This window comes from Lates calcarifer, linkage group LG12 (assembly GCF_001640805.2).
Source record: "Lates calcarifer isolate ASB-BC8 linkage group LG12, TLL_Latcal_v3, whole genome shotgun sequence".
In the NCBI taxonomy this organism is placed as follows: Eukaryota; Metazoa; Chordata; class Actinopteri; family Centropomidae; genus Lates; species Lates calcarifer.
The window spans coordinates 11476378-11489539 of record NC_066844.1 but is presented as its reverse complement, the minus strand read 5'-3'; the positions used below and the strand labels follow the sequence as shown (position 1 = coordinate 11489539).

Sequence of the window (13162 nt, the reverse complement as noted above, 5' to 3'; positions counted from 1 at the left end):
GTCCACCTTGAAGTATCATGAGTTCATCAAAACCACCTTAAGTGCTCCTTAATTCCCAGGTGACATGCAGAGGAAGTTCCAGACAGATGTGAGTACCTGTGTGCCAGTTTTGCACCAGTACTGTTAGCTCTACTGATAATAGCAGAAAATGTTCTCTCTGTGTGTGCAGTTGTTTTGATGCTGGTCTGCCTGTCAGACATATTTGCTGTTGTTGCTGCTGTTAGAAGAAAAGCAAAAAACATAAATTCACAGAGAATGACTTTGCAAGGACTTTCTTTTCCCAGGAAAGAACTTAGAAAATTTCATTGTGAAACTACAAAGCTTGGGAAAACAATGTAACTCTTCCAGACAGCATGTTTGCTGAAGTTGGAGGTCATGACAAGTTGTCAAGGTATAGAACTGGCCTCAGTACTGTCAGCAGACTGTGCTTTTGAAAGCAGGTCAAATATGACCAAAGATAGCACATTACCATCAGTCACTTGGGGATGGTCCAATGACAAGAGGCTGATTTTTCCATTATTCAGCCAGCTGCAATTAGGTACCAAGAGGAGATTTATAGGAGGTTTATTTATGGTCAGTCCTCCATTCACCCTTATGGCCATGTCTTGCTCCTCCCAACCCTCTGCTGTGGGTGATTTGTTTCAGTTAAAGGTTTGCCAGCTCCCTGCTCATGGGATAATAAAGCCTAAATGGTATATCATCTGTAAACTTCTTGCATACCTCCTATTGTGACACCTTGTTGCAGCTGTGACCCTTAGGTTGCGAACCTCCTTCCCAAACTTTACCCAACCTTAACCTTAGCAGTGGCAGATTACAAAACACTCATGTGAACATTTTTATAATGGTCATTTTCCAAAGGTCTGGGAAGCCATTGACAAATGATGTCACTCTGATGCTAGGGGTACCAGACTAGTGATCGCATGGGTTTTCTTGGAAGGTATTGACAAATGATTTTTTGACACAAATTACTTTTTGGGTATGTGTCTTAAATCAGCTCCACAGTGCAAAGGCATCTGTGACACAGAGGCAGAGCAGCCTGACAGCAGTACAGAGATATTCATTTTTGACCAATCAGAGAGGATCAAAGGGGTGGGACCTCATGGCTATCACTGAATACTTGAACGTGCTTCTTGTCTACTATTCCTCTCAGATGGAGACTTGAAGCTAGAATTAGCTGATGGAAAACATTGCTAGCAAGCTCCTAATTCCTGCATTACCTGAGACAGCAAATATGACAAGGATGTAGGTTAAGGGCTGATGCAGTGGGAGCAGTTGAGTGATTTATTTTCAAGTCTGATGCTAGCACTAGCTTGATTGACAGAATTCACTCTTTTCTCAAAATTAGAGGAAACATCAAATGATCAAAAATGAACTCATATTTGTGTGATGCAGGATTTAGACAGGTGTACTCATACCATCCACTGTAGTAGAGGTCTTTATAGGTCCATTTGGTTTTGAGGAGTTGAAGACTGACCCCGAGCTTAAGCAGTAGCTTACAAGAATCATGCTATTTAAGGACATTTTTTGGGGGGTTGATTCACAAATATACACACTTTGGGTAGCTTTTAACTGTTTGTGTCTGTGTTATGTGTTATACAGTCATTTATATACAATATCTTGTTGGCAGTTACTGGAGCTTCATTTAATGGAACTGGGAAGGTCATTGATGCTAACAAGTTAGATAACAACATGTAATTCTAATCTACTTCCTCTTGTCTTGTGCTTCCTTCCTGTTCGTATCCGTTCTCCACAGCCTCTGTCACTTTACACTCAGCTTGGTGCATTGTGATCATGTTTCATCTCCTGCCTGCCTCTCATTTTTCATTCCTCCTCCTCTCTCTCGCTCCCTACCTGGCACTGAGCTCTCTGTGCTGATTTAGCCCATTGTGATAATGCATGTATGGGAGTTCCTGGTCCTGATTTGAAGGCATTAAAATGCTGTGTGCAGTGGACAGGAGCAATCTCTCCTTCTGTCAAATGCAATGTTCAGCTCAATGTACCAACAGACCTCCTCACTAGTATACAGTACAGCACAGTTCTTGCTGCAACAGAAACATGTAATTGTCCATGCATCACTTGCTGTCTGATTTTGAATGAAAATATGAAAATGAAAATACAATAGAATACAATATTTTCTGAAACTTCTTGAAATGTGTATTATGTATTGCTTGAATGTGCCTCTCTTTTTTATGTTGCAGGCGACATGCCTCATTGCCCGTAGAAGTCTCAGAGATCCCTCTAAACCTAATTGCCCCTCCATGTAGAAGAAGTTACCCCTGTCGCAAATGGAAGTCTGCATCTTTTGGGTAAATCGAAGGGTTCTTTTTATTGAAGTCACCTTTTCTTCATCAGACCACAATTTCCAAAGCCCATTTTTTGATAGAATATCTCATTACACCAGTTTCTGTCCTGGTGCTACTTTACAGTATCACTCTGTTTATCAGCCTGTTAAAACATCTAATCTCTGATCTCGCCATTCCCCATGCTGCTGTTGAGTGGTTCTTTGTTTGTCAGTTTTTTCCTTTTGCTCACAAAGACTTCCATTGCCCTCTGTGCTTAGGCTGGTAGGTGGCCTCCTCATCCTTCAAATCCAATCTGATAGAAAATGAACATCCCAACCTGTTACCACCACAGAATGGAATTAGAAGCACAGTAGGGGATCCAGCTACTTTCTGGAATAGAGCCGGAAGAATAGACCCCTGTGATGTCATATTTTTCCCTTCAATCCCTCCATTATTCATTGTTGCTTCTCAAGTAAACGAGTGACAAGCTTTGATGCACTGTAGGTTATTTTGGGCAGCATGTATACAATACAGAGTAATGCCCTCCCTGGCTATCCATTGCAGTCCTCCTCTCTCTGGATATAAGACACCACCCAGGTTGATGCATTAGTGCAAACTACAGTTAGAGTCCTCTTGGAGTCACAAGGAGGCAGCCCTTTCATTCTTGAGGGAGAATTTCAACACCTCTGATGGGAACTCATGAGTATTCCCACACCCGCTTTACATCTCTAGCCCCTCTCCAGGAGTTTGCTTCCACTGTCAGTGCCGTAAGTGGGGGTGAGTCCAACTACTGTTTATTTGGTTGATACTGCTCCACCTCCTGCACTAACTCTGGCTCCTTCCCTGCTAGAGAGGTGACATTCCCTGTTCCTAGAATAGATGGCACACCCAGGTCTCTGCCCTTGACTGCCACCTGGCTTGCATCTCAACCAACCCTGATTCATTTTCCTGCGGGTGGGGGACACACCTGCAAACTACTCTCCCAGGTCTGGCTTCAAAATGAGGCCTCAGTTTCCCTGGTCCAGGCAAGGTGACTTGTTCCCTCCAAAAAAAGCATTCGTCGGGGTGGTATGAATTGCTTTTGGTTTAGTCCTCTCCTGGGGCCAGTTTACCTTGGGAAACTGTTGAATGTGTTTATTTTAATCTTTGAAGCTGTATATGTTTGGTTCTGTAAACATGTCTGGAATGGTTAACTCTATTCTACTGTTAGTGGATGTGCTGTTTAGACTCACTGATGTACAGGTGTGCTCCTCCTCAGTAATGTTTGCCAAAGTGGTCCTTGGATAAACTAGGCTCTCAGTATATTGCCAGGCTTGAAAAACACACACACACAAACAACAACAACAACAACAAAACTCATAACTCTGCAGAAATTCCAGCCACATTTAGAAAGACAATATGTTAATTTTTTTACATTATCTTCTTTTCTATCTGATCTTGTGTTCTTTTTTGGATCTTTTTGGTTTTTAATAATCCAAAAACTGCAGGCTTTCAAACCATACTATTATATGATGTCTTCAGCCTTCATATTTGTTGATATGGTCTGCGCTCAGTGATGCGAGGTCCAGATTACCTCCAGTTTGTGCTTCATTGAATGGTGTGAATGCTGTGAATCAAACTGATTGGGTTATCCACCTCTGTGGGGGGTTTCATCCATGTTCACCCTTTTTATGATGCACACTGGTGAACCTGTCGTGCTGTTATGTTTCTCCTTGTACTTGAAATATGTTTCCTTCAAGCACAGATCCAGCAAAGAGCACACCTGGTGTGGGCTAAGTTTCATTTTGATCTTTCCTGATTAGCTCTCCTCTGCACTGCTGATTTCATCAGCACAACTGAACTGAACAAAGTCATGTCATGTCTGACTACATCAGGTATGTTTATACTTGTTTAAAAAGCCTGCCATCAAATGAGGAGCTCAGCATGATGGATTGTTCAAATGGGCATAATGGTTCACACTTTAAGACATTTAGAATCTTAGAGCTTCAGAGAAGAGTTCAAATACTGCATACTTTCTCACCTCTATATACATGGCCACCTGTTGAGTAGCTATACCTGTTAAATTGTCGTTTCAGAGTTGACACTGTCTCATGTGACATCACTTCACTTCCTCTTTCATCACCACATTCTCAGAAAGTTAGAAATATTGTTGAGGTGAACACCAGCAGTTAGGCCCAATCCAAATGACCCAAATACAATTAGACCCAACAAACAGGCCCTAAAAGAGTGAATAATAATAATAATAATAACGATGTCTCAAGAATTAATTCCAAAAATAACTGGTTAAAAATAAATAACTTGTTAGAAATATAAATTTCACTTCCTTCAACAGTTGTAAAACTCTTGAGCAACAAGGGTGATAGACTGAAATAATTATTTGCTAACACTGAATTTTTTGACATAGGCCACTGATTTCTGAAAATATTTTTTCTCACTGGTTATTTCATACTTGTAGATTTAAAGTAATATATACCTGTGACTTGTGGTAGTAAAACAAACCGCACCCAATCTGATTAGTCTAAATTCTATTTGTATAATTTGGCCACAGTCAGATATAAGTGGGTGACATACAAAGAACTTGTTTGACAAATAACTTATGCAGTGAAGCCCTTCCTCAGTTTGTGAAGTTCTCTGTCTGACAGGTTTGTTTGCCATGTGCTCTTGTTAACCAGGTGCATCTGACTGTGGCTGTCCCACTTATATCTGTATCTCTATTTCTCTATGTCTGTAGTGTTCTTGGCTTAGGAAAGCCAAAATGCTAATTTGTCTATATTTGCTCTTGGCTTGTGGACTAAGCTGTGCATGTTTAATGAAGTCTGGCCACCTCTGTGGTGTTGTCGACGGAAGTTGGCGGCAACCTTTAATGCAGTTGTTGGTCTTTTACCTCTAGGACATAGATAATGCAATTAAATCGTCTCATGTGTATTGTGCAGTTGTCCTTTGGTCCTCTGCAAAAATGTCTTGAAGAGTTAATGTGATGAGAAAGGCAGATTTAGGTGCTTATTGTTTTCCGGTCTACATGGGTTTGTGTTTCCACTATATGTGCATACCAGATCTGAGATGTATTTTATAAGATGCTAAATGTGCATAGTGTTGGTAAGTAACCCATTTGATTATCATACTAAAGATATTTAGTTTAGGTTTTTGCAGCTGTTTCAGGCTATGACATTTGAATGACTTACAAGCAAAGGTCTTGAAAGTGTGCTGTCAGTTTCTGGCTTTACCAGGATAAAGTAAGAAAGAATCAGCAGTTTTTTCACCTTGTCTCTTGGGGCTTTTCTATGTATCTGTTTTGACACAGAAATCCTCTTGTCAGTTGGAAGCCACTTAATTCCATCCACAGACTGCCTGATGCAACAAAATATAAATTTGGCCCTGGCTCACATTGTTATTATTTTGTGCTCAGATGCATAGTGAGTGGCTGGTTTACCCAGTCTACGATACCCTTGACAAATGTCTGCACTGCTTTTCCTCTGAAGTGGGAGGGGAGTAGTAGTGTGTGCATGTGTGATCAGCATGCAGGCTGTGTCAGGGCAAAGTTAGCCTCACACCACTCAGTCGACTATGCCTTCACACTTTGATGTTGCCTGACACACTTTGATGTTGCCTGGCTCACTGATGTATCTGTCCCCTAACAAATTGTAGCCCAACATCATTAAACTTGTCAGTGGTTCATGTTTCCATTCTGTACTTTCTCTATCTGTGTTGCACCAACAGTTGTTACCCATGTATGTAAAAAGCTCATCATTGCCAGCCTGCTCTGAGATTGAAGTTGTTCACCATAATAAAGTATGACTTGAGATGTGCCAGTGCATCTAATTATGAAACCACTGTCTCCCCTCTGTCTTGGAAGCAGCTATTGTTTTGTCTGTAATTAAAATCATGTTCAATTTTCTGTACAAAACTGGAGCTAAAAAAAAAGTTACATCTGTGTAATTGTTTGGGATTGTGATGCAGCATTCAGCACATTCAGTTGGCTGGGATTTATAAATAACCACAATGCCTGTCATCGGAGCTGAGGGAATATTTATAGATTTCTGAATACTCTGCCCCAGTTACATTCCTTTGAACACAAGCAGGCAGAAATACATTCTCTTTCACCCGACTTGGTGGCCTTTACAGAACACATCTTAAGCACCATTAAATGCTAATTACCTAATGTATGTTTTGTTTATCACTTATTGTGTTGTTACTTTATACGGTATTCTTACGATTTGAGTTAAGAACACTGTTTTATAATCTCAACTGTATGAAAATAACAAACATTTTTTATAGGGAAATACACTGATCTCACATATCAAACCTAGTTTACTACTATGAAAACAGAAATGTCTGTTCTGGAGGTGCTCTCCACAGTCTGAGAAAATTTATGACATCATTGTGATATCTCTACTGGTTCTTGGAGTCTACAAATTTCTTTTTCATTACCTTTGGTGCTGATGGTATGCATGAGTTTGCAAGACTATACATTTTTATGCAAAACCTGCTTTAACGATGTGGATTTTAAAGGGCATGGTCATTAACCAGGCATGGGGGGTCTAATGGACAATACAGGGCAGTAATGTGTTTTCTCAGATGGCTTTCTGATGTCACTGTTAAGACTGCATTCAGAATCACCTGGATTTGTTCAGAATTGGAAGTTGTGTGGACCCCATGGCTTCATTGTGAGTCAAAGACTTCTGCAGAACTGTGTTTAGCCACTGGGGTTAAAGTCTGTGTACAGCAGTAATATTAATGTATTCTAAGTTAGTCACACCACAGAAAAATGTGTTATTAACCACCCAGCTAAATTTGAATGGTTAAAAAAATCTGCAAATATATAAAGTTAGGCTTCAAAATCATGACAAAATAAGGAGCTCTCTCTGCTCTGAGACGCTGGGGGCATGTCCACAGCAGACACTGAAACCACACCCACTCAGAACAGTGTAGTACAGTGACAGTTAGCACCCTGTTAGCTCCCTGCTAGCACCCTGCTAGCACCTTGTTCCCGACATGTTTGAGCTACCAGAGCCAGAGCCAATTTCTTATTGATTTGGAATGTGTATAAATTACATTTTTGTTGATCAAATGGCTTGTCTTTCAAGGACTCAAGAAACAAGTCGCTCAGTTCATACAGTCATATTAGTGATGTTTATTAATGTAGGAAAACAAAGTGTAAGTATGTCTCACTTAATAATAATCTAACATTGTGCTAGTAATGACAAGTGTGTTATTATGGCAATGTGTGTAACTGCCCTGCTCTAACCAGATTGATCTTTCATTTTCTAGAGAAAACACACATAGACATACACCCCAAGACAGACAGGTGGGTGAAGATGGTCAGTTTGGCCTCATTGCTCATGAGAGAAGATTATTAGTGAATTCCTGTTGTCTCCGATGAAAGTTCACAATACCAATCCATACCTATCCACCAGTATGGCTCTTCACAAAATTTATCCACCTCCTCTTAAGGCCTTTGAAAATTCAAATAAGGCAATGACCAAGCTGTTCTGCAAACTATGGCATCCAGGGAAGATGCATTTGTGGGACAACGGCATAACTAGCTAGCAAAACCTGTAATAACTTGCAGTCGACTGGGAGAAGCACTGATGCTAATGCAGAGCTAATATTTATAATGGTTCCAGTATAAGGGGTGGGGTTATGCTTAGAGTGGCTCCACTGCATCATGAGCCACCATTTAAGACCCACCCATAAAATCCTAAAAATGAAACTGATAAAAATCAGTGAAACTGTTTTCTAACATAAATAATGTATTTAGAGACAAACCTCTGAATTTGCTTTACAGTTTGCTTTGAGTTTAAGCTAGGAATTGATTGACAGTAAATAATTTCAAATGTGCTGGCTGCTCGTTAAACCACAACATCTCATTTACCATCCAACATTCAGTGCTGGTTCGACTTAAAAATGTTGTTAGAATGTGTGCTGAAGCTAATGTAATAAATAATGTAACTAATCACATTTGCTGTTGAGGAATCAGTCATGTACTCAGTTTTTCAATGAATATTTATTAATAAGTAAATCATGACATTTTTAATTAGGCTAACTTGCCCAACTCCAAAGACTGCATTGTTGCATTATGGGAATTATAGAATCCAGGATTTTTTAACTTAGTGTATTCAAGTCAGGTTATCTTGGCATCTGCTACTTCAGTTTTGATCATTCTTTTTAAAATCTCTTTTGCAAGTTCCCCAGCTTCATGCCAGTGCAATTCTAAATTGCTCGAATGCTCCTTTAAGTTCTGTGTAGATTGGTAATTGTATATAATACAGTAATGCCCAAAGAATACTGCAGCGTAGTAACAATCAGCAGCACAGCTTTTGCCCTGTCTATTCTCTAAATCAGCTTCTTCAGAAAGCAGGAAAATGAGTCTTGTGTTTTTCAATTTAAATATTTTTCTGTCCACTAATGAAAGGATACTTCTCTCTCTTCCAGTGAGATATTAAGTGTGTGATGGCTCCTAGTAGTCAAGTTCCCACCTTAACAGTGAGGTGAGCAAGCTGTTAAGGCCTCACTGCACACTCGCTGAGCCCTGATCAAGACCAGCCACTGGGCTAAAGCAGTGTCTTCCACCTCCACAACATTTTACATTCTTTTTGTGATTGTTTTATGGCTATAATTCCTGATTATTTTCCATTTCATTAAGACATAAAGACTAATTTGGATAATAGCTAAGTTTGTGCTCTTAAGTTAAGAGAAAAAGTATTTGGCATCCTTGATTTCTACAAGTGGATTTGTTGTTTGTTTTATCTCAGTTATTGGCTCCTTGTCTTTTAATTGCCTCCCTGTCTCCCTGAACTCTAGTCTTTTGCCTGTGGTGGTGATAGCAGATGTACAAAGTCGAGGGACAGAGCAGACTCTGAGCTGGAGCTGCCAAAGATGGGAGGTAGACAGCAGGGAAGGAGCACTAATTCATCACTGTTAAAGGCTGGGTAATAGCACTGGACCAGTGGCCAGGCTATCACAGGCATGCTGCCTCTAAAAGGCAGTTAATTAACTTTCCATCAGCTGTAAGAGGATGCATAAGTATGTGTGAGCTTAGCCAACAGTCCTGGATGCAGCTTGCAGAGCATGGATATGTGCAGTCCAATCCTCACCCCTGCCAGGAGGCTGAGCTCACCGGCAGGAACCACACTGGGAGTTTCTTGAGGACATACTGCCACTCACAGATAAAAGCCTAGATTATTTACATAGTGGTTCTTTCAGCTTCCCTCTGTGCATACTTTTGGGGCTCTAAAAAAATTGGTTTTGCTCTTATATTTCTCTTTGTCTCACAACCAAATTCCACGGGACTTTACATCAGATTTTCAGCCCTCAGCACCACCGCTCAAGTTGTTATTTTATTGTACTTCAGTATGTTCGGCTGTGAACACTAACAGATTGGCTTTGTAGTGTTTGTCCTTGTGCAGAATAATAGGAATCTTGAGACCATATGACCCTTGACTGTTTGTAGTTGATAACTTAATTCTTCTGCCAAGCCAGTGTTCTAGTTTCTAGTCTTTTTTTAAATCAGAAAATATGACACGATAAATTCTCAAATGGCAGCCAGGGCCCTGCATTCTTACCCAAAGGATAAAGAACCAGGCCTTTATTTGAAATATTGTTATTTCGTTGGCTAAGCTTTTATTGTTAATTTACCCTGTTTTCCCCCAGTTTAAGTATAATTCTCATATTTCAGTGAGATGTCTTATTCAATCCTGTTGGTTATTAATGCAAACTCCACACTTTTTTCATAACTTTTGTCTTGATAAAATCATACTAATGCCCTCTTCTATTTCTATAGCACTGATTCCACCAATACCACTCAGAATTTGAAGAAATGCTGCATTCATCAGTACCCCTTTTCCACCAAACTAGCTCTGGTTCTTGGACCATTTAGATTTCTTGGACCTTGATGCTATTCAGCAAACAGGCCCACGTTTCCACCAGTTTTAGTGGAACCACTGTAATCATGGACACATCATTAATGAAGGGCATTGCACATTGGAGGTAGGAGGTAGAGCAGTCGCCCACCAATCAGAAGGTCGGTGGTTCAATTCCCGGTTCCTCCAGTCCACATGCCAAAGTATCCTTGGGCAAGATACTGAACCCCAAATTGCCTCTGATGTGTGTCATCAGTGTGTGAATGTGTGTGTCTGTGCTAGAAAGCACTATTGTATAGAAGTGCTGTATGAATGTGTGTGTGAATGAGGTGAATGTGATCTGTAGTGTGAAGCACTTTGAGTGGTCGAAAAGACTAGAAAAGCGCTATATAAGTACAGTCCATTTACCACACTGTACAACAGTGGATCATACTGATTACCTGGGAACATTTATACTGTTATTATAGATATTTGTCAACAGAGCATGGCATGCTCTTTTTTCTTGCAAATTTTTTTGTCCTTTCCATTCTCTCTTTCCACCCTATGAAATATGACACTTTTTTTGTTTGTGTGATTGTTTTGCTCCATCTGAGAACCAACTTTTCAGGCTCTGAACCAGTTTCTCTTAGGCATCACTCTGAACAGTTATGTTGGTGTTCTATGTTTTTTTAGAGATTATTATTAGGTGCTGAGCAACGAAGTTGTAGAGATCATTATTATTATTATTATTATTATTATTACGCCCACTTAATCACATTTTTAAAGGCATTAGGATGCTCAAAAACTCAAAAAAATTGGCACATCCCTAGTGACTGGGCTCGCGCATGGTCGACGGGCTCCACAGTGCCCCCAAACACAGGCCATTTTGGAAAAAAGGTGCTTGGATTTTTATGAAATTCGGTGAGGTCATTGCTCTCATCATTGTGGATGTCCTGAATTTTAGATTTTTTTTTGTCAAACAGGAAGTCAGCCATTGTTGATTTCCTGCATCAATTTTCATTCTACGATTGCAGTTTTGAGGCCTTTAGGATGTGCAAAAACTCATAGGACTTTGCATGCATGTTTAAATACCTAAGCACTTTGATTGGATATCATAATTGGCCATGGGTGTGCTACAGCAGCTCTCTAGTGCCCCCTTAACTTTAAGCACTTTTCAGGTGGTTGGCATGCTCATATGCTTATGAAACTTGACATTTATGTCATAAGTCACAGAACTTGATTTCTGATGTGGTTCTTGGGTGCAGGTGTGGCAAAATGGCTCAAGGGCGCCCCCTAGAAATTTTCAGTGAAGCAGCCCCTGCATACCATTTTATGCAGGCATACGAAATTCGGCAGTCAAATGTAACACTCCAAGACATACAAAAAAGCTCTGGTCCTACCCTAAATCCAACAGGAAGTCACCCATTTTGAATTTACTGCTGTTGTACTTTAACATATTCCTCCTAGAGATTTGATCCGATTGACTCCACATTTGGTAGGTGACTTCTAAAGACCTCTCTGATGTTAAGTTGTCAAGCTTTTTGGGCTTTGTTGAACAGTGTGCCAGTGAGAGCATGGCGAGTTTCGATGCCTCACCATGAAAGAGGAAGCTGTTGTAACTCAAACATAAATTGTCCAATCTGCCTCAAACTTCACATGTTTGACAAGAAGCCTGGCCTGAACGCATCAACATGCAAATATTCAGCCACTCAAAGTGCCACCTATTGGAAGCAGCATGACATGATATGACATGACAGGTTTTGTACTGTTCTCTAAGTGGGTTGATCAGAATCATCTTATATGTGGTCACACAAGCACTAATATCACAAAGGTGCTATTTGGTGAAGACTGTGGGTCTTTATGGGACACTTGCTGTGGCACTGTGGTGTGTTTCAATGCTTCGCCATGAAACAGGAAATTGTTGTAACTCAAACATAGTCTGTCAAATCTGCCCCAAATTTCACAGTTTTGACCACAGGCCTGTCTTGAACACATCTACATTCCAGTATACATGTATAGTCATAGTGCCACTCATTCGCAATGATGTGTTTCATTCAAGTGGGTTGATCTGATTCACCTCAAATATTGTTAGACAAGCATTAAGAACATAATAGTGCTTTATTGTGACGATTGAGTCTTCATAGGACGCCCTTGCTGTGCCGCCATGGCAATTTTCAGTGCTTCGCCATTAAACAGAAAGTTGTTGTAACTCCCACATGCACTGTCCAACCTTGGCTCAAACTTAAAATATCTGTGTGTCATGACCTGAACACATCTACATGCCAATATTCAGCCACTGTCATAACACCACCTACTGGAAACAGGAAATGACATCCCATTTCATATTTGGTCAGAAAGCAAAAGCAGGTAATTGTCCAGTCTGAGGAGAAACGACAAAGGCTTAAGCCCCTTTTAGGGTCTCATCTGTGCAGATGGTTACCTTCATCCATGACGGAAATGTGCAGCTGATGGGGGCAGTAAGGGACTTCTGACTCATTCATTCTGTGTCCAGTGGTCACGTAGTTGCAGAGCCGCGTTGTTCAACCTAAACTTTCCAGATGTATCAGGCATGGTGAAATTTTTTTTTGGGGTTTTATGGGTTTTGTGCATGGATGTGGAGAAATGCAATCCCCTACAAATATTCAAACACCCCTTGCCATGGGGTTAGTTTTTCCTAGGTGGATGAAATTTGGCACGCATGTGTAGCATGCCCAGATGTACAAAAAAGTTTCTTGGAACCCTGCCCTAAACTCAACAGGAAGTCTGCTATTTTGACAGGAATGTGAAAAATTGCCATATTTTTTGTTAATTTATTTTTATTTTTGCCATTTTCAGGGGTCACACTTGAATGCACTTGTTCTAGACGCTTTATCAGATTGACTTCAAAGTTGGCCAGTCTAAGACACAGAGGATGTTAAATTGTGGAGTTTTTGAGTTGTCGTCAGAGGGTGTGTCCGTGGTGGGGTAGTGAATTTGCATGTCGTCATGAAACAGGAATTTGCTCTAACTCACAGGTTGAATGTCCAATCTGCCCCAAACTTT

The 13162-nt window shown here is 40.4% G+C and overlaps 1 protein-coding gene across 5 annotated transcripts in view; it reads left to right on the top strand.

Moving 5' to 3' along the window:
* The window catches only part of LOC108872420 (IQ motif and SEC7 domain-containing protein 2), a 188475-nt gene that overhangs the window by 157778 nt on the left and 17535 nt on the right, over positions 1-13162 (top strand). For 3 of the 5 annotated variants that reach the window (XM_051074808.1, XM_051074807.1, XM_018660068.2), the window contains exon 2: positions 2199-6088. The exons of the other annotated variants lie outside the window; for them this stretch is intronic. In XM_051074808.1, coding sequence (XP_050930765.1) covers positions 2199-2310 — 112 coding nt within the window. In that variant the 3' untranslated portion in view covers positions 2311-6088. Of the gene's footprint in view, positions 1-2198; positions 6089-13162 lie in introns of those variants that run through there. 5 annotated transcript variants of the gene reach the window in all.